This window comes from Nilaparvata lugens, chromosome 9 (assembly GCF_014356525.2).
Source record: "Nilaparvata lugens isolate BPH chromosome 9, ASM1435652v1, whole genome shotgun sequence".
NCBI classification, from domain to species: domain Eukaryota; kingdom Metazoa; phylum Arthropoda; class Insecta; order Hemiptera; family Delphacidae; genus Nilaparvata; species Nilaparvata lugens.
The window spans coordinates 21,657,796-21,685,295 of NC_052512.1; the positions used below are offsets into that span (position 1 = coordinate 21,657,796).

Sequence of the window (27,500 nt, forward strand, 5' to 3'; positions counted from 1 at the left end):
AAGTGATTTGAAAGAAAAATGAGCTCAATAATTAATGTAGCCACTTCCATTGCGAATCTAATGATGTATATTGTTACGTATTTGCGATTTGATTCGACGCCTTGGAAGGGGAAACAGCCGACGCGGTACAACATGGCTTACTCTCTTGTCTCTTCATCATAGTAAACAGTAATATACCTAGTAGGCCCACTACTTTCTAAGTTGCATCTTACACTATGGCGCTCGAAACAGTAAATTTCGTCTATTGTTTTGACATGCGCTGAAACTAAATTTTCACTTTTCAATTCTCTAAATTCTAAATATTATAATTTTCGAGATTCAACCAAGTTGATTACTATTCAGCTGTCATTGGTGGTTCAGGAAATCAATATTTTCTACGTGAATTAATTATTATATAATGCCACTATCACAATACAGTCATCATTATTGATGTCCATGTTTTGATTGAATTGTGATAGTTAACTCATCATTTTGTCGTTATATATGTGCTTAATCATGCATTCTATGACAGACAAAGATATTGTTTGCAGCCGATAAGATATTCATACTATTACATGATATATTATGATAAATATTTATATATGTGTGTATGATCATTAAACTATGTTACAATTCATCATAAGTTATGAATGTCAAAAACAGAGATAAATGATAGATTACAATAGTGTTAACAGTGGCAATTTCCTGAATAATAATAGCGTGTAGTGTTTGCTGTTTACCACAGTTAATATTCTTCAAGCCAAGTTGATAATATACCAACAGTTGAGTCAAAATATATATATATGACGGCTGAGGCATGAAACTTATACATTGGGCTTGTTGAGTTGAAACTCTCAATGATTCTCTCTGTAAAAGTAGCTTATCTTCCATTCTTATAGTTGAATCTACATATCTAAACAGTCCAATATGAAAATTCAGTATATTCTTAAGATGAAAGCCATGCAAACATACAAATTTAGGAAGAGTAAGCTTTTATACGAAGTATGAAAATCATGAAAGTGTTTTACATTCTTCTCTCGGAATCACAAGTTGAACAAGTAGGATGAAAAATTGAATATTCAATTTATTGAAAACTAAATGTACAGTCCATCGGAGATGGAAAATTCGTAAAGAATCATGAACCAAGTACAAAGTAGCCTACCGTATTGGATGAATTGAAAGATGATTCATCATATTCTATTATGACTCTACAATGCCTCAACTCCACTCATCTTGTCATTCATTATACAAGGCTCTCAATGAGAACTTTATAATAATGGAAGTAAAGCATGAGCCGAATCATACTGGAATTACAAGGTTATTATTATTATTATTATTATTGGCAGAAGCTATTCTTGATGTTGATTAATAATATTCCGTTAATAAACCGATAATATTGGTTTTGCTTCGGGCACCAAAAGAATAGACCAATTTTTATTTATATGTTGAAGCATTCAAATTAAATCTATTGAACATGATTTCTTATGACAGGGCATTCACAGATTTAGTTAGTTAGGTGGAGATATTTGAAAAATGTACGCTATCTGATTATCAATATTATAGTTTTCACAGCATTCTAGTTCATTGTGATCGTTGAAGGGTAGAAGTGAGTTAGTTCAAGTGAATTTTAGTACAAGTATTAGTGGTTATGATGGGCTCTTCTTCATTTCCTATCGATGTTTTGCTCCAGTAGAGAAAATTGAAAATGTTAGTTTTACATTTTACAAACTTTGAAGGTACGGTAATATAAATTTGATAAGCCCAGTATCAAATTAATCGATGTTGTTTTTCGTTGTATCACTTGTATCTATATTACATGCACTGTTTGTAATTCATCACTATTCTCTCAAGAATTAGTTTGTTATGAATTTCATGATCTGAAAATTCAAATTTAAATGCTATTTAGATGTCGTTCACATTCCATTTGTTTTTTTACAATAATTGTTACATTGGAGAGTCAAGCAATCTAATCCATTTGGAAGTAAAAGGAAATCACAGTGCAAATTGAACAGTGGATAGTCACTTTGAAATTCAGTTGCTCAATTAATTTCGGCTTGATACTATAATTTTTTATTTGAGTTGATCAGAGATATGCATTGTATATAATGTTTATATTTCAGTTTGACTGATCTCTTATCACAGTCTCGCTTTCATTCATGAACATAATAGTCCTAAATAAGTTGATGCCTCTTTAAGGATGTAGCTTATCTTACGTCGAACAATGAACAATACGAACAATTGTCATTGAATTACTATTATGATAATCATTGGAGTTTCTGCTTGTGATTGGGAAGAAGTCATTTTGAGAGCCTTGAAACTCGTACCAATTGGAATAAAAAAATCTGGTGTGGTACACTCACACAACGTTCCTTGCTCATCAATCTATAAGCCTCATTCTTAAAAGAGGATAATTTCGGGAAATAAAATTATGCCGATTGGCGGCTAAATAATTAGAACTATGATTATACTATTGTTATTGTTTACAGAGTACATTTTTTCCTTTGTTTGGAATATGAAATTTGAGGATTTTTTAGAAGTTGTCAAAAAAGCTGTTCTACAAATAAAATATTGACATATGTTCTTTTGAATAAACTGCTCTACCTACCTCACGCACGAGAAGGAGGTTACAAAGTAAATTTCTCAGGGATGGGGTGCACCCCCTGTTAGTTTCTCAGGGAAGAGACTCATGCCAGTTAATAGAGCTGATGAATAACTATACAGGGTAAGAATTTTAAAAAAATCGGTCAAGTCATTTTTGAGAAAATCGTGATAGAAATTTAACAAAATTCATTCTTCTCAAGAATATTACGGAGCTCCTGCAATTTTCCCAGAAATGAGACTCAGGTCAGTTGATAGGGCTTATAAATAGCTATTCAGGGTATAAATTTGAAGAAAATCGTTAAAGCCGTTTTCGAGAAAACCGTGAAAAATGGTTTTTAAGTCATTATCCGCCATTTTGAATTGAATTTTATTGGATTTCTTATTGTCGGATCCTCATGGTATGAGGACCTTAAGTTTAAGATTTCAAGTCAATCGGTTAATTAGGAATGGAGTTATCGTGTACACATCTCAAGTCCACTATTTAAAGATCTGAGCCAGCTGAAGACAGAACATTAACGCTGGAGACACACGAGGTCTGCTATCTCTTCATAGTGGATGATTTAATAGAATCAACAGTTTGCAATCACATTTTCTCGAATTTCGAACTTATTTTCAATTTTAGGTGAAAATGTTACTGGACATCAATTGTAAAGATTTTCATGAACAATCTTTTCCACTTTGGGACGGAACAAATTTTTGTTCAAATTGTATCTAAAGCCTGATAATTGGGAATCTAAAATCAAACTTTGCATAGATGAGGCGGAGCTCCTGAAATTTTTACAGATGAGGGACATGTGGCAGTTGATACAGCTTATCAATGACTATTTTAGGTATAAATTTGATCAAAATCGTTTGAGCTGTTTTCGAGGAAATAGCGAAAAACCCCTTTTTTTACAACATTTTCGCCATTTTAGCTGTCATCTTGAATTGCATTTGATGGAAATTGTTCTTGTCGGATCCTTATAGTGTAAGGACCTTGAGTTTCAATATTTCAAGTCATTCCGTTAATTGGGAGACGAGATATCGTGTACACAGACACACACACACACACACACACACACACACACACACACACACACACACACACACACACACACACACACACACACACACACACACACACACACACACCACACACACACACACACACACACACACACACACACACACACACACACACACACATACAGCAATACTTTCCTTACAGTCTATGGTATTCCTTACCTAGGACCTAAGGGTCCTAGGGCAAGGAAAGTAATGAAACGTATAGAAAACATGAAATTAGGGTACCTTAGATTTTTTTGGAAAGCAATACTTTCCTTACCTATGGTACCGGTAATAGGGCAAGGAAAGTAAAAAGTTGCAATATTACTAGAAATTTTGTTATTTGTTTCAAATAACTTTTACTTTTATTTTCTAAAATCTTTTCTTCAATTTTATTAAATACCTACCCTTTCATTTTCTCTGTTCACCCGAACCGATGATATTCATTCCATTATCAAATGTTCGAATTATAAAGAGTAATCAAACAAGAAGAAACACAAAAAAAGCTATGAAAAGAAATTTTGAATCTTCATTTTCTCAAAATAAGGATAAAATGAAGAAGTCGTACACGTCATAATCTACAAACTTCATTGAAGAACATCAATATCTAAAACTGGAGTTATCAAATTGTGATACGTCTGACTCGTATTGAGTAGGCACACTTCAAATTAATAAATTCTGTGAGCATACAACGAAAGCCTGATTTTTATTATCAGCGTAGTTAAATCAAGAAAATTATAATATTCTGTAGAGAATTGAAAAGTGGAAATCTAGATTCAGAACATGTCAAAACAATAGACAAAATTGATTGTTTCATGCGCCAAATTGTAAATACAATGCAATGTAGATAGCAGTACTATTACTGTTTACTATGGTGAAGGGAGTCAACCGTATCGGCTGCTTCCCCTTCCACAGCGTCAAATTGAATCGCAAATACATAACAATATACATCAATGGATTTGCAATGAAAAATTAATAATTTGCCAACATTAATGATTTGGATCATTTTTCTTTAAAATCATTTGCTTCAAATTTAATCGGAGAAAACAAAAAAATCAAATTGAAAAACCCCTAAATTTTATCATAAATATAATTTTATCAAGGTAACTGTTTGTTTTATTAAGATAATGAATACGACTGATATTGTAGTCAATAATGTAAAGAATCGAATGACATATGAAAGATTTTTCCCCGATTAATGTTTACAGAGATAATTGATTTCCTGTTTACTGTTTACTAAGGAGAAGAGAGTCAGCCGCGTTGTACCGCGTCGGCTGTTTCCCCTTCCACGGCGTCAAATTAAATAGCAAATACGAAACAATATACATCAGTGGATTCGCAATGGAAGTGGCTACATTAATTATTGGGCTCATTTTTCTTTTAAATCATTTGCTTCGAAGCTAATCGGAGAAAACAAAAAAATAAAATCGCAACCCCCCTAGATTTTTAGATTTATATTATTCTATCAAGAAAACTGTTCATTTTATTGAAAGGATGAAGGGAAATGATATTGTAGTCCATTATTTAGAGAATCGAATGACATATAATAGAACTCTTTCCGATCAATGGTTACAGAGATAATTGATTTTCCGTGATTACCTGCATTTTTCAACTTTGAGTGTGGCTAGGGGTGAAAGCTCCAGGGGGATTTCTAGGGACTTTAGGGAGAATGACCCTCTGGGAGGGTTTAATCGATGGTGAGAGATTCAGCTTTTATTCAATTTTCGGATCGAAAAAACCTTTATTGACTGGGCTAATATGGAATACAAATTCTAACGTGAACTGAGTTTAACATTTCAAATTAGTTGTTTTTTGATCTTGGAGAAAACAAATAATAGTTTTTAAGGATGGATAAGGAATCAACTGTGTTTGTAAACATTACAAATAGTTACCGGTAAGTTATTATTCTGGAAAAAATTAGTTTTTAGTTTTCAATATCAAACATTGAAACAATGATAATCAATAACTTTGAGGTACAGTTCAATGTCTATGGTTATTTTTCCAATAGACTTTTATCATATGAAATAATATCCAGCCTAAGCATATATTTCATCTACAAAGTTAATAAAAAACGATGACAGAAAAAACGATGAAGAAACCAAACGATGGTAGCTGACAGTGTGGATCGTACTCAAATCAAAAATCCTTATTTAAAGTAAGTTGAAAATCTGGTTCTGTTTTGCTACTCTGTTAATCAACTCAAAAAATAAACAGAACTCTAATGCACATCTATTAGAAGAAAAGTGAAGATTCAATTAGTTGAATGATGTAATGAAAACGTTCATCATCTTTACCATCTCTAAAATTTAGGGAGTTCAGGATAAACTGTGAAACATAATGACAGATATTTTAGAGGAAGACTGGTCCCGCTGCAACTAGAACAGGTGTCACAAGATACTTTTGGCTGAGAAAACTGCGTAAGGTCTACTATTCACAGAACTACTAGTTAATATAAACATACTAGTAGTTCTGTGAACAGTAGACCTAACGCTGTATTCTCATCCACAAGTACCTGATGTCACTTGTTTTAAATGTTAACAAACTCAGTTCACGTTTGAATTTGTATTCCATATGATATAATTCATCCAGTTCCGTGATAATCTTTCTATCTGATAAAAATTAATTTTTTACAGCCAAAAATGTTATAATTTCTCCAGCATTATTTAGTTTATTTGTTTATTTTTAACCTATTAAATTAGGTTTTTGGAAGGTGAGAATATTGATACTAATGGGCACGCATAATAATACCATGACTGCAAAACAAAATATTGAAACCAAAGACCTTAAAGCTGCGATTAGACTAAAGTTATTAACAAAATGTTAATAACTCAATCCTTATATTAGATTGAACATAACTTATCATACACATGACGAAGATGTGTGTTTGTCAACATCTGTTCAATTTAATAGAATCTATAAAAATTAAGTTATTAACATTATGTTAATAACTTTGGTGTAAACCCAGCTTGAAGATGCATACCTCTTCAAGTATTATGAGTTTCATGAGTATGATTATTAAAAAGAGTAGCGTTTGAAGATGTTTCATATAAAGATGAAACCGGTTTAAAGTTTATTGATTACTCAAGATTACAAATAACTTGTCACTAATGCTAGACAAATATTTTGAGGCTCTTTCAACATCCAGTCTGTTTCTATACTTATTCTTGATTGCACCATGGTTGCATGACCATGAAGAGCCAGCCGGAATGGTGATTTCTTGTGGAATGGAGTCGAGGGGATAGGTTGTCGTGACCGTAGACGACTACTTGTACCCTAGTAAAAATATGCCACTGCCATCAAGTTGTCCCCCGACTACTTGACACCTACTGGACCGGAGGTGTCAACTAGTCCCGACCGTGAACGACAACTTGACACCTCGCACCATCACGACAGGGTGTCCCCCTGACTAGTTGTCACCTCCTCAGAAAGGATACAAATAGACGGGTATGGCTCACGTCTACTTGTCCCCTAAAACCGGTTTTAAAAGGGGACAAGTAGTTGGGGTGTCAAGTAGTCGGGGTGTCAAGTAGTCGGGGTGTCAAGTAGTCGGGGTGAAGTAGTCGGGGTGTCAAGTAGTCGAGGTGAAGTAGTCGGGGTGTCAAGTAGTCGGGGTGTCAAGTAGTCGGGTTGTCAAGTAGTCGGGGTGTCAAGTAGTTGGGGTGGCACCTAGGTGCGTACCCTCCAGTTCTCTCCATTATTATAGTATAGATGGATGATTTATCAGTATCTTTGAATGAGAATAAACATTGAACGGTTTGAGAAATCGATGTGCAGTTTTCACCATTCATTTTCTCTTGAAATTCTGTATCAAAATCATGTATCAAATGACTACCTTCCGATTTAAGAAAAATGAAGTTGAATTTAAAATGGCGGTTCCAAGATGGTTGACCAAAATTTGGTATTTGAACCAAGGAACACTCACGCCGTAACCGAGTTCTCTAGTCCACCTCTAGACCACGGCTGCGTTCAAAACATAAAGCCTTGAACAATTGTTATAACTTCCAACAATGTAAGACATTCTGTGTAAAAATGGCATGTCCCTTGAATGTAATTTGAACATTGATTCTAAAAAATCCAAAAAGAAAATTGAAATTTTGGCTTCGAGGTGCATGATTTTGATATTTTTAGAATCTATGTGCAAAATTTGGAGATCTAAATCATTACCATTTTTCTGGTATTCAATCCACAAGTTAACATGTTTTGATGCAAACAAACACAACCCTACTTTCTTTTATTATATAGATTCAGATTCAGATTCAGATTCCTTTATTCATGTGTTTAACAAAACATAATTCAACTTACGTTCTAGCATTGAAAATAAATACCAATAACGTTAAAATGACATGGTGAATCATAATAAACTAATGAGTTCTGCAATAATATTGAGCAAGAAAAATGCAAAAGTTAAGGTACTACTGTAATGTTTTCACATGAAACGGTGAAGTTTGGACCTTAAGAAGTTCATTCTCAGAGAGGGTATCAAGGATACCCTCCCCTTCAGCACTTAACCATAAAAAAAAAGTTAAAAATTCAAACGAAATATTATGTCTAAGCGAAAAAAAAATTAAGACTAAAAATATCAATAAGTAAACACCAAATCATAGAAACGATAAATCATTCAGAGTTAAATCAATTAACAGAGAAAAGTAAATAATAATAAGGATAAAAATAAAAAAAAAGTTAATTCCCAATAATTAGAAAATCGATATGATATAATAATTGGAATAAAGAGGGAGTGAAAGTTATTATTAGAAAAGAGATTTGTTGATTTAAATCCAAAAATAATGTTAATAACAAAGGGAAATTATTGTACAAAAGAGATTAGTTTATGTAAATAACAAGATAATATGATTATGAGAGTTCATGAAGAAATAATAATAATTCTAATTAACGAATTATGAAGGGGAAATTATAATACAAAAGAGAGGGTCATGAATATAGAATGAGGTTGCTAAGATCCACTAGAGGAAGAGTTTGAATAAGAAACAATCTTATGCTAAATTTATGCACTAAGCTTATGCTAAACTTATGCACATTTTTTATGCTAAGTTTACATGAATTAAATAAAAAGAGAAAACCTATCATTTTTGAGTGGAGGAAAATAATTATAAAGGATAAGGATAGGGATTGAGGAAGGTTTAATTGAATGTCATGCTGCTTTAGGGTTGGACAGTTTCAGCCATTTTTTCTAAAAGATAATGTCTCAATGTACGGGTGAAGCCCGCTCGACTCTCTATGGACCTAATTTGATTTGGGAGTGCATTCCATGCACGACAACCGCTAACAAGGAAGGATTTTGTATAAATAGTTGTTCGATGATTTGGAATTCTTAGAGTATTTTCACCTGTTCTAGTGTGGGAAGCATCAATTCTCCTACCTTCAGAGACAAATTTGAAATCGTTTTTGAAATAGATTGGTTCACCATATCTTGAAATGTCCCTAACAAGCTTGATTATACGAAGCATTCTCTCATCAGGTAACTTTAAAGTTGAACTGTCGATATGGGCTTGAGTGATTCGTTCATGGCGTTGGAGAGAGTAAACAAACCTAAGGCAATAATTGTTTTGACATCGCTGAAGTTTATCGTTTGAGGTTACTTGCATATCATTGAGCACAGAATTACAATACATAAGATGTGGGAATATGAGTGATTTGACTAGTAACAATCTAATTTTTCTAGGAAGAATATCTTGCATCTTCTTCAATGAATGCATGGCAGAGAATATAAATTTACAAGTCTTATTAATTTGATTAGACCAGTCAAGATTTTTGTTCATAATAATTCCAAGGTTTTTAACTGAATCACAGTAAGCTACTTCGACACCATCAACATTAATTTTGTAAAGTGAGTTTAAATCGATGTTGTTTACTAGTCTTGAATATCCAATTATTATGGGCTGAGTTTTTATAGGGTTGAGTTTTAGTCCGTTTATCTTTGTCCATTCTACTATTGAAATTATATCGTGATTCATTTTATTTACTGTTTCATTAATTTTAGTGATTGGGCAGCTTGCATAAATTTGAAGGTCATCAGCATAAGTATGGAAACTAGAAAATTTGATGACAGAGGGTAGGTCATTTGCATAAAGAGTGAAGAGTAGGGGGCCTAAGATAGGAACTTGAGGGACGCCATGGTTAACTTTTAATCAATTAGACCTATTATTTTCAACAGAGACACATTGTTTTCTACCTGAGATATAGGATTTGAACCATGCAAGGGTTTGATAACTAAACCCAAGAATAGCTAGTTTGTTCAACAGAATTTCATGATCTACAGTGTCGAATGCTCTTGAGAAGTCAAACAGACAGTACACTTTCTTTGATCCATAGCTAACCTAATATCATCAGTGACACGCAAGAGAGCGGTTTCAGTAGAAAAAGATTTTCTGAATCCAGATTGAAAATTATGTAGTTTCCTATTTGCTTCGAGAAACTCTACAACTTGTGAATGAACAATTTTTTCAAGTATCTTGGACAGAGCGGGTAAAATACTAATTGGTGTGAAATCTTCAACTTTTTTTTTCAGATTACGTCCTAAAGACTCCAGTCATGTAGTATAAGACAAGTCATGTTATTACATAATAATTCTAACACTAAGTAGTTCAACCTAGTTTAGGTTTGAAAGGAATTCTTGTACACTATAAAAATCTCTATCAACTAAATATTTTTTCATGAATGAGTTCAAGTACCTAGTCTTCGAATTCCGTAGCTGTTGTTTTACTTTATTTCTCAAACTGCAATACTCAATTAAACTGTCCAAGTCAAATGTCTTTTTAAATTTTCTGTGAGCTTTGTCTCTTTGTCCCATCATTTTGAGTATTTCAGGAGTCATCCATGGTACACGTCGTTTTCTGTTTATCCTCCTTGTCACATAGGGTGCATGTTTATCATACAGATTGAGTGTCCAATTTTCAAAAGTTTCAACCATTGCATTAACAGTGGGTAAGGCTTCAATCTGATTCCAGGGGGTTTGAGCTACGTCAGTCAAAAAAGCGTCTTCGTCAATGTGTTTGAAGTCTCTGTAAGTAATAAATTTCTGAGCGGGTTTAGGTGTCTCATGAGAGAGTACACAGTAGATCAAGTCATGTCCTGAAATGGCAGGCACAGAGATTTGACCAGTTTCAACAACCTCATTTGGATCACTAACTATTAGTAAGTCAATGAATGTGTCAGAGTCATTAGTATGATGAGTTGGATCGAGTGGTAAGATAGTCATATTAAGGCATTGGAATATTGTGGTCAGTTGAAAGTAGTCAAAGTTATGATGTGTCATATTTAGGTCAGTATTCATATCTTCCATAACTAGTATTCGATTATAATGAGGCATGAAAGAATGTAAGGCATTTTCGAAGTCACTGAAGTGGCCAATTTTTGGTGAGCGATAGCAGATACCAACAAGTAGTTTATTAGAGCTAGATAAAGATAATTCAAGTAACATGAATTCAGGTCTGGCAGAATACTCCTGCTCTGATGAGATTAATATTTTTGTTTTTCTATAATCTTTCACAAAGACTGCAACCCCTCCACAAGCCCTATTAAGCCTATCATTTCGGAAAAGATTATATCCGGGCAATGCAACTTGGCTAGAATGAATACTGGGCTTGAGAAATGATTCTGAAATACCTATTACATTGAAGTCTTGAAATCGGAAAATTGCTCTCAGTTCATCGATGTGGCAGCTGAGGGATTGAACATTAAGATGAGCGGCTTTGAAAAGTTTCTTAAGAGGGTGAAGTTTGTTAGATAATATTATGCCTGTGTCCTGAATATTGTTACCATTATTATTGTTCAAGTAAAAATGAGGAGAGGGCGAGCGAGCTGGGTTGTCACTGAAAGGCATCATTCGAGACACAGAAAGACATAGATTCAACTAAATAGCAGAGCATGACAGACGAATTAAAGGGTAAGGTAGCACTAAAACTAGGAAGGCTTAAAACTAAGAAAATCTCAAATACAAGAATAGTCATGAATGCATCAGATAGTTCGGCGTCCGTTGGAAAAATAGAAATTCAAGTCCAAATTAATCTACAGTGCACTATTATGAAACTTATCAGAGTCCAGCAGATAATCCAATGTGGTGGGCAGTTTGCAGTGGTAGATGCTGATGGGAGCGAGCAGGTGGGGGAGCGAGAGAGAGCCAGGGCGGCGGCAAGAGAGAGCGCGTGCGAGAAGTCACAGGAACCAGGTCTGAAAACAGGAAGAAAACTCCAGCAGAAACACAGCAGAAAAAGTACAGAAAGTATATGAAAGTCATTGAGAGGATAGACAATTAAAAGAGAGTGTACAGAGAGATGGAAAATAAGAACGAGGAATATGAATCAGTAGATTGATTTCAAATTGCAGTTGACGGTTGTTATAGAGAAGAATGTGAAGAGAGGACTAAGCTGTGTGAGAATACACATAGATTATGTAAGATTATTGTCTAAAAAGGTGGATGAAGAGAGAGATATTAGAAGAAAGTAGTAAATATCCGGTGCATAAAATGAGGTAGATAATAAGAAAATGAAATTGGAGGGATGAGAAAAACCGAAGGAGTGAGAGAGGGAGTGAGTAAGAGAGAGCGAAGGGATTGATACAGATAGCATAGAGTACAGTGTTAATGATCTGGTATAGAAATGAAGTAGTAAGCATGTCTATATTATTAAAAATATACAGTATAACTAGTTTTGAGCATGAATTGAGCTAATTTGGAGGGAGGTCAGAATGAGAAGAGGTAGGAAGAGAAGAAATAATAGAAGTTACAGACAGGTAATACTGCATATAAGAAAACAGAATAACGAATATATAAATAGAATACGCGAATAGAAGGTTGGAATGTGACTATGGTGAAAATCACAATAGAAGTGCCAATCATAAGTTTACCGTCATTATTACGATGACTGTTATTTCTGTTATTGTTGTCTATTTCACGAAAAGTCAACTTGAATCCTGCTGTAAGTTTACTATACACACTAGTAATATACATGTGGAGACTGGATTCAGGCTTTGTTGATAAACAGAAATGGATTGATAGATTATGGATTGACAATGAACTGAGATGAGGAAGAAGCGTTATGAACTCAGCAATTCGAAAGAGGTTATAAATGTATTATTAAAGTGAACTTGGGTTTCGGAGCAATTTTCATAATTTTATCAGCAGTGGAAAAGGTTCTATTTTTGTACTATGCTATCGTTAGATAAAAAGTGACACATTGGATTAGCTGGAAACACTATTCGGTTATGTCTAATGGAATACTAGTTTCCTGATTGAGTATTGGATGATTCAATCAGTAAAAACGTTTCAGTATAATAAATGAATAATTGCTATAACTAAATTGATATAGCTTTATTCCGGTTATATTTTTTCCATGAAAACAGTATTATATATGTTCAAAAAAGCAAAAATTGATTTAAAGATTCGTAAACATAGAATCCAGTTATATTTTTTCCATGAAAACAGTATTATATATGTTCAAATAGCAAAAATTAATTTGGTAAGAATGGTATCTATAGGGCAATTGTCCAACAAAAAATAGAAGACTGAAAAAATGAAAAGAGAGAAGAGTGATGATTACATGAAGAGGCACAATTGAAATAATGAGAGCTCACCTTTAGTAGGAAGATATGACGTGCCAACACCGTGAAGTGTTTACTGCTGGAGGTCGGCAAGACGCTCGGCGGTGTAGATGCGTCGTCCAGGTCCCTCTCCGACGGCGTACTTGATGCGGCCATCGACTGTCCACGTGTTTCTTATCCCGTACTTGTTTGCCGCTGCGTTCAAGAGTGCCAGTCGGTGTTTCGTCAAGTCCTCCCTCACGGTGATGCCAGTGTTCTTGAGCATCCGCTTGGCTGCGAACACCCTCTGCCTCGTCCGGTAGCCGTCGAACCTCACAATGATGGGACGATGAGGCTCCTTGCCGGCTGCTCTGCCCGTGTCCTGACCTGGCTGCTGGATTGGTCCCACTCGATGCAAACGATGAATGTCGTCGATCTTCAATTCCACGTTCAGCTTCTCCTTGCAGACTCGCTGAACAATCTGGTCGGTGGACTCCCCCTTGGTCTCTGGAATTCCAAACAATCGCAGGCAGGTACGGCGACCATATTGTTCAAGATCGTCGATTTTTAATTCCGTCTCCTTCTCAATTGCTGCCATCCTCTGCCGAAGTTCATTGTTCTCACCCTGCAATCGATCCAATTCGGATTGGAAGAAGGAGAAAGCCTCTGCGACAGCTTGGTTTACTTCCTTGTTTATCCTCTGTAGAATTTCGTCGGCCAGTTGCGTTGTGTCTTGACAGGGAAAAACTTAATGCACTAATGTAAAGTTCGAATCGATTTTAACAAGATAACCCTACAAAATAACTTTCCAACGGAGCCGAACTGCACACGTGTTCACTCACTGACCATCCTCCATGAGTCGGGAGAGGTTGAGTTTATACTTTGTTATACTTTCAAATGACAATATGTTGATACTAATAGAAATGTTTTATTCTTGAATAATAAAACGTTATCTGATTGGCTGTTTTAGCACACTTGGAATTTGGACAATATGAATGTCAACAATGCTTGTTATTGGCGCCTTCTGAGGAAAAGGGCACCAATAAGTTACTTAGTAGCTACTTGGGAGAGCTTGAAATTGCCAACTAATGAATGATATTATTTAGAGTTCTCTGGAGGACCAGCCAACAAACTAATGTCGGCAAGAATGATTATGAAAGAAGTCTGACTTTCGTGTAGTGAGAAGTCTCTGGAACTAGGAGCTGAACCTAGGAAGTCGCACACAGATGCTGAGTTGGACATCAACGTAGGGCATAGATCGAAGAAATTCATGTGTCAGAAAATTCCCTAGCAGGCTGCACTTTAGAATATGGGCCGCGGAATCTAGCAGTGAGACCTACCTAGGTCGATAGAGGACGTCAAGAATCATTTACACACAAACGAAAATGCATCTTTTGATTCGGTTTGGGCCGGCATGATTCGACAAAGCCGGGCGACATGTCCACACTTGTTGAACAGTGTCGATCGACCCCATTCGGCATAGTGTGCATGTACCTTGAGCTTGAGACCTCACTCCCTTCGGTCAATTGGAAATCCATTTTTTGATTGTGATGTTATGTATTTTGATTCATCTCATGTATATTGTGTTAAAATAATTGATTGATTGATATGGTTTACAGTGAGCCACAATTCGGATACAGAGAGTTGGCTGGTGGTGGCAAGTACTGGTCGCTAGGAGCTCTGGCAGCATTGGCCGTCAGGGAGCAAGCCTCAATCCGCCAAAGCTTGGCCGAAACCAAAGGGAGGAGAATACACAGAGCGGGCTTCAATGGCGTCTGGTCGGTGGCTTCAGTTGAAAAGAAAGAAGGCGGCGGTTCGCGAATACTCCACTTGGGCACTCAGTGGCAGCGGGACCTTTTCAGTGATGCATCCACCAAAGGGGCTCAACTCAAGTGAGTAACTCTACTACTTCTTCTTCTTCTTCATCATCTTCTTCACCATTTCCTTCTCCTCCTCCTCCACCACCTGCTACTCCTTCTTCTTCTTCTCCTTCCTCTTCACCATCTCCTTCTCCTTCCCCTTCACCATTTCCTTCTCCTTCACCTTTTCCTTCTCTTTCTCCTTGTCCTTCCCCTTATCTTTCTCTTTCTCATCCACCTCCACTGTATCCTTCTACTCTTCCTTCTTATCTCTTTCTCCTTTTCCCTCTCCTTCTCCTTCTTCTTTTTATTCTCGTTTTTCTTCTCCTTCTCCTTCTCCTTCTTCTCCTCCTTCTCCTACTCCTTCTCCTTCACCCTCTCTTTCTTCCTCTCCTGTCCTCAGGGAAAGCTACCTAACACAATTTCAGTTCAATCCCGCACTCATTCGCTCTCTTTCTTTCACTCGTTTCTCACCCGTTTTTCACAGACCAGTCATCAGTTTTGTTTTCACTTCGATTTCCGGAGTTGAGCATTATTCTTCTTTGTTCTATCTTATTCCTCCTTTTTCTTTTTTTGCTTCTTTTACACATCATACTTCTTTCTATTTTTCTTCTTCTTCTTCTTCTTCTTCTTCTTCTCATTCTCTGTCTCCTTCTTCTTTTTCTCCTTCTCTTTCTTCTTCTTCACCTTCCTCCTCTTCTTCTTCTTCTTCTTCTTCTTCTTCTTCTTCTTCTTCTTCTTCTTCTTCTTCTTCTCTTCTTCTTCTTCTTCTTCTTCTTCTTCATCATCTTCTTCACCATTTCCTTCTCCTCCTCCTCCACCACCTGCTACTCCTTCTTCTTCTTCTTCTTCTCCTTCCTCTTCACCATCTCCTTCTCCTTCTTTTCTCTTCTTCTCTTCTCCTCCTCCACCTCCTTCTTCCTCTTCTTCTCCTTCCTCTTCTATGTATTTCTTATTGTACGCCTGTGTGTTGTGAATCAATCGAATTGAAGTGGAAAAATATCTGTAACTTGTGATTTTCATGAAACGGACATCTGGTAATGAGCTTTACGAGATGTGCTAACCATACTGTATTTTCTTTACTCTGATTTTCAACTTGATGTTTAACTCTTCAACTTAATGTTTTTAAGGTGTATGGTGCATGAATGGAACCAGATGTATCAGACCAATGACACGTACCATCCAACAGTGCGGGAATTGACCCGTGACAATATCCATGAATTTGATCAAGAAATGTTTGAAACTGTTTTCGAAATTGTGCAACAGGACATTCGGATATGTGTGTGGGAAAATGGTGTGAATAGGGTAAGAGCTCTTATTTCATGTTATAATTTGATAATTATTATTCAGTGTATTATTGGGGTCTATAATCTTGAAATCCCAATTCAGAAATGCCATATACTACTTGGGCCTATGTTCTTTGAAATATATTGAAATGAGTTCCATATTTTTACATTTTAAAAGGTTCATACCATTTCATGATTGCTCCGGATAACTAATCAATCAATTAATAGTTATAATAGGCCTGAGGTATGACATGTGGTGGTGATGGAATATGCAGTAAAAATTTGGCTTTATTAATATTATCTATAGGAACCATTGTTCCACCACCCGTCCCCCACCTGATTATCTAAGCAAATCAGAAAATTGAAAAGACAGACGCCATTATAATATTCTGTAACCATAATTGGATATAAACACAAATATGTTGTCAAATTCTACACTGTTGTTTTATTTAGTACACGACCAAGGTTTCGTGACCACACCGGTCACATTTTCAAGTTGACTACAACCATAATTGAATAAAAACACAAATATGTTGTCAAATTCTACACTGTTGTTTTATTTAGTACACAACCAAGGTTTCGTGACCATACCAGTCACATTTTCAAGTTCACCAAATGAAACAACAGTGTAGAATTTGACAACATATTTGTATTTTTATTAAATTATGGAACGGTTCTACAATATTGACAATGACTCAGTGGAATATTCTGTAACCAGCTTCCCATTGATTTTCGCATGCTGTCATCTCAATTTACGCGGAAGGTAGTGAAAATTTTAAAATGTTGTAATGACATTATTTTTTAAGTTTCTTGAGCGCTTTTATTTAAGACCAAAACAAAGTTTTTACGATATGAATTCGCAAAGATACCATAAGCAAGTATTTTGTCATTTCACAAATTTTGGGACTTTTTCATTTCAAACGGGCTTATGGCAGAACTATCCAACAGATTTCGATGAAACTTAGTATATAGGTTCTTTTCATCGAGTAGATGCCCGGAATGGGATAAAATTGCCCTTTCACCCTCCCATTTGGGGCCCGAAAATTTTGAAATTTCAATTCTCTTTCAAGAAATGAAATCGATGGACTTGATAGTACAGGTATCTTTTCATCGAGTAGATGCCCGGAATGGGATAAAATTTTGAAAATTGCCCTTTCACCCTCCCATTTGAGGCCCGAAAATTTTGAAATTTCGATTCTCTTTCAAGAAATGAAATCGATGGACTTGATAGTACAGGTATAAACATTTGGAAAATATCGGATGATTAGGGGAGACTGGGGAAATTTTCAAATTATCATGAATTTTCGTATGTTGATCAACTTTGAGCACTTGATGTGAAAAATATGTAATGAGTTGAGATTTCGGAATACCAAAAGGGATTGGAGACATGTTAAAACTATTCACATTTGAAATTTCAAATCATTTGATGTCCGATAAAATCATGAATGTTGCGATCTAGCGGTTAAAAACTGAAAGTGATTTACATATTGCCACCGCCAAATTGGACATTATTATCCTATTATATTAAGCAAGCAATTTCTGTATTTATATATCTGATTATTTTTATATCTGGTTATTCATGTATAACGGATCTCGAAAATGGCTCTAACGATTCTCACGAAATTTGGAACATAGTAGGTTTATGATATAAAAATCAGATTGCACTAGGTCTCATCCTTGGGAGAACTCGCTGAACGACATTAAAAGTATAATTCATCCTTGGCTGAAACAGCTGTGGATGGTAAAAAATTGAGTGAGCGAGTGAGTAGCCTATGTGGAAAATCAGAATATCGTATCCCTGAAATTAATAAGATGACTTATAGCCAGCTGTGAAATATAAACACGATAATTCTAGATAATTGTGTTCTGTTTATCAATAAATAAAAATAAAGAGCAAAGCTCGGTGCCCCGATATTATGAATGAAAAATCTGGTGTGGCGCACTCACACTTCTTTCCTCGCCGTTATGAAAATTGATCACCTGACGCTAGTGTTCACGCGCATCTCAAGTAAACTATTTAAAGATCTGAGCCAGCTGAGGACAGGACAATAACGCTGGAGATACACGAGGTCTGCTATCTCTTCATAGTGGATGATTTAATAGAATCAACAGTTTGCAATCACATTTTCTCAAATTTCGAACTTATTTTCAATTTTAGGTGAAAATGTTACTGGACATCAATTGTAAAGATTTTCATGCACAATCTTTTCCACTTTGGAACGGAACAAATTTTTGTTCGAATTGTATCTAAAGCCTGATAATTGGGAATCTGAAATCAAACTTTGCATAGAGGAGGCGGAGCTCCAGAAATTTTTACAGATGAGGGACATGTGGCAGTTGATACAGCTTATCAATGACTATTTTAGGTATAAATTTGATCAAAATCGTTTGAGCCGTTTTCGAGGAAATAGCGAAAAACCCTGTTTTTGACAACATTTTCGGTGATGAGTGGATTTTGGATTATCAATTCGAAGTTCAGATTTTGCAGGCCGGACACAGAAATGTCTCCCGGCTAAATTGGTAAAAAAGTTATTGATTCTTTGAATGTTTCTAATCTTTCTTGATGACCCATGATTGCATGCATATACAGAATGTCATAAGTATGGGAACCCTCTAATAAGTTGTAGACTGTTGTAGATATAATGCTGTGAGGATGAGGATAAGTTATTGCTCAAATACTCCACTTTTTGACGTACAACTGAATTTCAACTCCTCATAAGAGGGTGACTTAGGGGTTGTGATTGGAATATTTCAAGTGTAAACACCCATTGTGTGGTACATCATTTCAAAGGCCTTTTTGAATCAAGGAAGATAACATTAGAAAAAATGCTCTATGTTACTTGTATCAAAAATGGCAGCTGATTGAACTTTATGAATAATTTCTTTAAAAAATACAATCAGCAGTCATTTTGGATAAAATTATCAAAGAGCATTTTTATTGATGTCATCTTTCTTGTTTTAGAAAGGCCTTTGAAATGATGTACCACACAATGGGTGTTTACTTTTGAAATATTAGAGTTCCAACCCCTCATTTTCTTGAAAACTAAAGCATCAATCAGCCGCCATTTTGGATAGAAGTATCATAGAGCATTTTAGTTCATGTTATCTCTATTGTTTTAAAACTAACTTTAAAATGATGTACCAAAAAATTAGTGTTTACATTTGAAATATTCGGCTTACAACCCCCAAGTCATCACCTTATGAGGGGTTGAAATTCAGTTGTATGATGTCAAAAGGTAGAGTATTTGACCAATCCTGGAAGTTACAGTATTGTATCTACAACAGTCCCCAACTTATTGAAGGGTTCCCATATGACTCACTCTGTATAATAATTTATTACTTTCCTTGCCATATTACCATAGGTAAGGAAAGTATTGCTTTCCGAAAAAAATTAAGGTACCCCAATTTTCAAATTTCTATGTTTCAAGGTCCCCTGAGTCCAAAAAAGTGGTTTTTGGGCATTGGTCTGTATGTGTGTGTGTGTGTGTGTGTGTGTGTGTGTGTGTGTGTGGTGTGTGTGTGTGTGTGTGTGTGTGGTGTGTGTGTTGTGTGTGTGTGTGTGGTGTGTGTGTGTGTGTGTGTGTGTGTGTGTGTGTGTGTGTGGTGTGTGTGTGTGTGTGTGTGTGTGGTGTGTGTGTGTGTGTGTGTGTGTGTGTGTGTGTGTGTGTGTGTGTGTGTGTGGTGTGTGTGTGTGTGTGTGTGTGTGTGTGTGTGTGTGTGTGTGTGTGTGTGTGTGTGTGTGTGTGTGTGTGTGTGTGTGTGTGTGGTGTGTGTGTGTGTGTGTGTGGTGTGTGTGTGTGTGTGTGTGTGTGTGTGTGTGTGTGTGTGTGTGTGTGGTGTGTGTGTGTGTGTGTGTGGTGTGTGTGTGTGTGTGTGTGTGTGTGTGTGTGTGTGTGGTGTGTGTGTGTGTGTGTGGTGTGTGTGTGGTGTGTGTGTGTGTGTGTGGTGGTGTGTGTGTGTGTGTGTGTGTGTGTGTGTGTGTGTGTGTGTGTGTTGTGTGTGTGTGTGTGTGTGTGTGTATGAGTGTATGTGCGTCTGTGTACACGATATCTCATCTCCCAATTAACGGAATGACTTTAAATTTGGAACGTAAAGACCTTACAATATAAGTATCCGACACGAACAATTTCAATCAAATGAAATCTGAAAGATGGCGGCTAAAATGGCGAAAATGTTGTCAAAAACAGGGTTTTTCGCGATTTTCTCGAAAACGGCTCCAACGATTTTGATTAAAGTTGTACCTGAAATAGTCATCGAGAAGCTCTATCAACTGCCACAAGGCCCATATCTGTAAAAATCTCAGGAGTTCCGCCCCATCTATGCAAAGTTTGATTTTAGATTCTCAATTATCGAGCTTCAGATACATTTTTAACAAAAAATTTCGAGTGGAATAGATTGAGCATGAGAATCTCTACAATTAATGTTTAGTAACATTTTCACCTAAAATTAAAAATAAACTCGAAAATCGAGAAAATGTGATTATCCAATTGCAAACTATTGACAACTGTTGATTCTATTAAATGATTCACTATGGAGAGATAGCAGACCTCGTGTGTCTCCAGCGTTATTACCCTGTCACCAGCTGGCTTTAATCTTTGAATAGTAGACTTGAGATGCGCGGGAACACTAAACGCGGGAACATACGTCAGGTGATCAATTTTCATAACGGCAAGGAAAGTTGTGTGAGTGCACCACACCAGATTTTTTTTAGCAGCTTTTGCAAATGTCATAAGAAAATTGATGTATTGAAAACTTCATCAATCATCATTTATTCAAAAACTAAAACTTCAATCAGCCGCCATCTTGGATACAAGTATCATAGAACATTTTTTATGCCATCCTCCTTGTTTTAAAAAGTCGTTTAGAGTGATGTGTCACACAATGGGTGTTTACCTTTAAAATATTCATGTTACAACCTTTAAGTCACCCCCTTATGAGAAGTTGGAATTCGGTTGTACGTCAAAAGGTAGAGTATTTGACCAATAACTTATCCTAAAATTTACAGTATTATATCCACAACAGTCTTCAACTTAGAAGACATATATATATCTATATATATATACCACAGATATGCGGTAAGGATGTTGTGTAGACAATAGAGCACAGACGAATGGAGGCATACTCATTGAAGGAGTGTTATGGATAAGGAAATGTGTAGATTATGAATTGATAGAAAAGAGGAGATTTAAAATTAGAAATCCAAAATGAAGTAGAATAAAATTAGAAAATGGAGTCATAGAATTGAATTGGAATGAAATTTATTTTTATTTAAATTTTTATTTCTATTGAAAATTTATTATATATTTGATAGCTGTCAAATTTTTTATATAGGATGAAATTTATTTCAATTTAATTGAACAGTTGGTGTAGAGTTGATAGTTATGGTACTATTGCTGTCTGTTGAGACCAGGAATGGAAGCAACTCCAAGCACCCAAATAAAAGCCAATTCTCTCGTTATTATTTCAATCGAATTGAAATAAATTTCATCATATATGAAAAATTCCACAGCTATCGAATATATAATAAATTTTCAATAGAAATGAAAATTAAAATAAACATAAAAATAAATTTCATTCCAATTCAATCCTATAATTCCATTTTCTAATTTGATTCTACTTCATTTCGGATTTCTAATTTTAAATCTCCTCTTTTCTATCAATTTATAATCTACACCTGTCCTTATCCATAACCCACTCAAATTTGAAATCTCCTGCTTGTAACCCATAATGGCCCATCAACTAATCCCATAATACTCCTTCGATCAGTACGCCTCCATTCGTCTGTGCTCTATGGTCTACACAACATATCTACCACGTCTCTGTGGTCACAACCATTGGAATATTCAAATCTGCACCACTTCACTTCCTGTTTGATTGACAAAGGGGGCCCAGCTTCCGAAAATTATCGTTTGAATGTAAGTTTTAAAGTGTTTTCAATCTATTTATATCTTGTCTCCTGTTTTAATTTATATATATATATATATATATATATATATATATATATAAAACTTGATCTTAAAGATCTGTTCCATGTCGTCTCCTCCAATCCCTCTACCATACACCTTTTCCAGCAACCACCCACCCTCATTTATAAGCAGCCTCCCAACCTCAAGAAAATTTTCAGTAAAAGCAAATCACTCACCTCCGATGAAATCTCAACTCCACCTGGTACCCTACCTTGCAAACGCCCCCACTATAAAACCTGTCCTATCACTGATTCTTCCATCTCCTTCACTAGTCCTATCACCAACTACACCCACCAAATTCATCAATCCAGTAATTGCATCTACCTCCTTCCTTGCAACTTCTGTACTGCCTTCTATATAGGTGAAACCACCACTGCCCCAAACTGCCCTAAACCTCCGGATCAACAATCACAGGGCTTCCTTTAAAAATAATACTTCCCTACCCATCCCCACCCATGGCTCTGAGCACAACAAGAGCTTTGACCAATGCTTCAAAGTCAAAGTCCTTACCACCCTTCCTCCCACAGCCCCTCCATAGATGTCACGACGAAAGAATTGGCTTTTATTTGGGGGCTTGGAGCTGCTTCCAGTCCTGGTCTCAACAGACAGCAATAGTACCATAGCTATCAACCCTAAACCAACTGTTCAATTAAATTTTTTTTTTTTTTTTTTTTTTTTTTCTTGATTTTTATAGCACCTAGTTAAAGACTAATAAGCTATTCTATTTTGACATAAATTGATAAGAATATTGTTTGTGAAGGTAAAACCCATTGGTTAAGCCTTCTATATTGGTCAAGGATTAAATAAAGATTATTTTTAGCATAAAAGGATACAGTATTCTGCCTTTGCACTTCCAATTGAACACTTTAGCACTAAACTAATTCGTGTGGCTTTCTGCGTTGCAGTCTTCTTACTCCATGCACGTTGAGCAGCTGGATTGCTTCCACGTTCACATGCTGATGAAGTCTTTTCTCATGTTTTTCTGCAAATCTTTGGATTTCACTGATGACTGTCGCCACTCCCAGGTCGCGGTGGAGATCAGAGTTCCTGATGTACCAAGGAGCGTCTACACAACTTCTGAGTACTTTGTTCTGGAAGCGCTGGATGATGTCGATATTGGATGGTCGGGTGCAGCCCCAGAGTTGAATTCCGTAGGTCCACACCGGCTTGAGAATCTGCTTGTAGAGAAGCAATTTGTTATAATTTGACAACTTTGATGTCCTCCCAAGTAGCCAGTACATTTTATGGAATTTTATGCCAAGTTGTTCTCTTTTCTTCTTCACATGCTCCTTCCATCTAAGCTTGGCATCCAGCGTCATGCCTAGATACTTTGCAGTGTTGGAGTAGGGTACAATATTCCCATTGAGTGTTAAGGGGATATATTGAACTCTTCTGTTTGTAAAGTTGACTTGAACTGATTTTGCTTCATTCAATTTTATAAGCCAGTGTTTTGTCCAAACATTTATTCTGTTGACTGCCACCTGCAATTTCTCTGTAGAAACTTCAACAGTTTCACCAACTGATAAAACTGCTGTGTCATCAGCAAATGTTGCTACTGTTACGTTTTCGGGTTGAGGTATATCAGATGTGTATAGGAGGTACAAGAGGGGACCCAGTACACTTCCTTGAGGAACTCCAGCCCTGATTTCTCTGAGAGATGAAAAAGCATCATCTTGTTTTATCCTGAAATAACGGTCTTGAAGATATGATTTCAGTATCAGACTGTATTCTGTTGGTAAGAACTGGTTCATTTTGTAGCACAATCCTGAATGCCATACTTTGTCGAAAGCCTGTGCTACATCAAGGAAAATTGCAGAGCAAACCTTCTTTTCCTCCAATGTATTTTCAATAATATTTGTTATTCTGTGCACCTGATCTATTGTACTATGTTTATCTCGAAATCCGAATTGATGGGTTGGTATTAATCCATTATCATCCAGATAAGGCTTTAATCTTTTCAGTAGAAGTTTCTCAAATAATTTTGATATTACTGGCAGTAGTGAAATTGGCCTATACGAGGTTACATCATGTGGTGGCTTTCCAGGTTTTGGTATCATGATGACATCGGCTACCTTCCAGAAACTTGGCACATATTTCAATCGGAATGAAGCGTTGAAGAGATGGCATAGCTTCACAATTGCTTTTCTTGGGAGCTCCTGTAGAATCTCTCCAGTTATTAAGTCGAAACCTGGCGTTTTCTTTCTGCTCAAATTTTTAATCTCATATTCTACCTCCCTTGGCGATGTTGGAGTGATAACTCCTGCTCCAAGATGATGAGGATTCTCATCTATAATTGTTTCCTCATGAGGTGAGAAAACCTTTTCCAGATGATCAGCAAACAAATCGGCTTTCTCTTTATTGCTCCTTGCCCAGCAATCTTGATTCTTCCTTATCGGTGTAACTTGTTCAAGAGGTCTCTTCAGTTTCCTGGTTGATCTCCATAATGAAAAATTTGTAGTAGACTCATTGGTTAACTCTTCTAAGTATTTATTGATATCATGTTGTTTTACATCCTGTATCATCTTTCTCAGTTCATTAGTAATTCTATTAAGTTCTGTTTTAATTCTTGGATTTCTTGTTGATTGCCATGATCTTCTTGTTCTTCTTCTTTTTTCTATCAACTCTCTTACCGCTGCAGGATAGCAATTACCTTTGAAAATCCTGCTTTGAAGTAGTGGTGTATTTTCCCAGGCACATTGTTGGATATTGATTACAAACTCCTGGACTTCAGTTTCTAGTTCATCTATAGTTTGCAGAGATGTGTTCAAGTCTATTCTAGAGTCTATCATATTTTTAAAAGTTTCTAAATCTGTGTACCTGTTGATGAGTCTAGGTGGCATTTCTTTTTTAACAGCTGCACTGTGCATTGTCAAAACTATTGGCGAATGGTCAGAGTTGAGATCAAATTTTTCTTCAACTTCAACACAGTTTGGTGAAATATTTTTTGTGATGAAAAAATCTATCAGGTCTGGAATTTTTGTTTTGTCTGTTGGCCAGTAAGTTGGTTTCCTTGTTGAGTGAACATCGCAGTGGTATTCATTAACAGCCAGTAATAGCTCCTTTCCTTTAGTTGTGGTCAGTCGGGACCCCCATTGTGTATTCTTTGAATTGAAGTCTCCTCCTATGATAAATTTCCCTGTGAAGTTGCTTAGGAAATCAATATATTCTATCTTCTTCAAATTAAATCGTGGTGGACAGTAGACGGCTCCAATTGTGATCGTACCAGATGGTCTACCGATAAGTTTGACTTTGATTGAAATCGACTGGAACTCCTGCAATTCTATCTTCTTGAACTCGTGATGGTTTAGCTCTTCTCTTACAATAACCGCACTTCCGCCTCTAGCGCTGTTGTTGGGATGTATGGCATGGTACGTTTTGTACCCTCTAATTTTAAAGTAGGATTCTTTGGTGAAATGAGTTTCGGAAATGAGACAGGCATCTATTTTATGCTCAATTAGAATTGCTAATAGATCATCTTTGTGCTGTAGTAATCCATTAGCATTCCAAGTCATAATTTTGAATCTATTTTCCATGCTTCTTGTGAATGACTTCTGGAACTGAAATATTTTCCAGTTTTTCTAACCTACTTAAAATTGATTTATTGAGGCCTTCTTGCACAACTAGTTTCTCAAGAATCAATTTAAGTTGAGTTGTAATGCTCAGTTCCAAATCTTTACTCAAGTTGTAATCTTGAAGACTTGACTTTTCGTTACTGTTGATAGGTACTTTATTTTTCAGCTTATCAGCATAACTCTGGTTCTCCTTAACTCTACTGTCATTTATTACAGCTCTCTGTGGCACAATAGGATCGTTTCTTTTGTTGACTGACGAAATAGATTTTATTGCTTTTTTCTTATTTCGAAGTGCCTGCAACTCTTGTGCTACAACACATCCTCTATAATTAGCAGGGTGCTCCATCCCACAATTGTAGCATTTAGGCTTAACTTCTTTACTCTTAGTACAGTTGATAGTGATGTGGGGACCAGCGCATTTCACGCACCTAGGCTCCTTCTGGCAGTATTTTTTCGTGTGTCCCCAGGTTTGACAATTTTTACATTGCGGTAGAAATTTCGATTTTTTCAGGGGGACTACTTCAACCTTCATACCCATAATTACACATATTTCATAAATTCTATTTATGCTCTCTGTGTTTTCAAAAGTTAACATGAATATTGGGAGTGGTTCTTTTGTTTTCCATTTAAGAATGTTTACCACGTCCAATATTTTAAATCCTTTTTCCTGAAGTTCCTCTTTTATTTCCTGTGGATTGCAAGTGCTGTGCAACTTCTTCACTATTACTCTAATGGGTCTCGTTTGCTTGTTTTCAAACGAAGACCAATTCATTTTTTTGTCATTCAGCAATGATGTAGCTAGTCTATAATTATCCTCAGATTCAACGTTGAGTTTTAAGCTACCATTATTCAATAGTGTGATCTTATAAGAGTCTTTTATTTTTTCATTCAAAATCTTATACACTACTTGATAGTCTTGGATGTTGTAGAGTATTATTGGAGGAGGTCTCTTAACTTGTTTGATACTAGGAGTTTTTTTTGGTTCAGCATTCTCTTTTAGTTCAGTTTCTCTACGTGAACTCACTTTCTGCTCATTGGATGATTGTGTTGGAGGTGAGTCAGATTGTTCTCTCTTCCTCTTTCTTTGCTTTTGACGAATCCATTCTGTTTCAGTAGACAATTCTTCTTCATCGGTTTGATAATTGTCCGTATTTTTTTCTTCATTATTAGATTTAGACTCTAACGCTGATAATCTAGTTTGAAGCTGTTCAAGTTGAATTTTAAGTTCAGAACTTATTTTTTCTGATTGCTGGAATTTTGTATTAGCTTCGTTCCAAGCTTTAAATAAAAATTTTTCGCATTCTGATTGAATTTTATCAGTTCGAACCTTGTAGGAGACAGGTTTATTTTCTTCAGTTATAGTAATAATAGTTGTATTATCGTCACCGTTCATAGTTACGATAGTTCAGTTCTCACAATAGAATTACCGATTCAGCACTCACCGAAGCAGCAATATCCGAACTCGGCTACAGTCATAGTTGCTGCCAACGCGCGCGCGCACGCACACACACACTCACTCACAATTCGGCAATGCCGTTTTCACTGACACAACAGTTTGATGGTATACTTTTAGAATAATTACATGAATTTCACAAAACACGTCCACTCGCTTCGGCTTCCGAAAGCTGACTGACAATTAAATTGAAATAAGTTTCATCA

At 36.0% G+C, this 27,500-nt stretch overlaps 1 protein-coding gene and 1 long non-coding RNA gene across 3 annotated transcripts in view; one reads left to right on the forward strand and one right to left on the reverse strand.

Moving 5' to 3' along the window:
- LOC120353078 overlaps positions 1-22,704 on the reverse strand; it is a 27,653-nt gene extending 4,949 nt beyond the window's left edge. Inside the window, exon 1 of the long non-coding RNA XR_005572173.1 lies at positions 22,446-22,704. This is a non-coding gene — a long non-coding RNA (uncharacterized LOC120353078). The remainder of the gene's footprint in view (positions 1-22,445) is intronic.
- The window catches only part of LOC111052006, a 469,556-nt gene that overhangs the window by 396,280 nt on the left and 45,776 nt on the right, over positions 1-27,500 (forward strand). For both annotated transcript variants that reach the window (XM_039435624.1, XM_039435625.1), the window contains exons 30-31: positions 14,778-15,050; positions 16,148-16,322. In XM_039435624.1, coding sequence (XP_039291558.1) covers positions 14,778-15,050; positions 16,148-16,322 — 448 coding nt within the window. The remainder of the gene's footprint in view (positions 1-14,777; positions 15,051-16,147; positions 16,323-27,500) is intronic.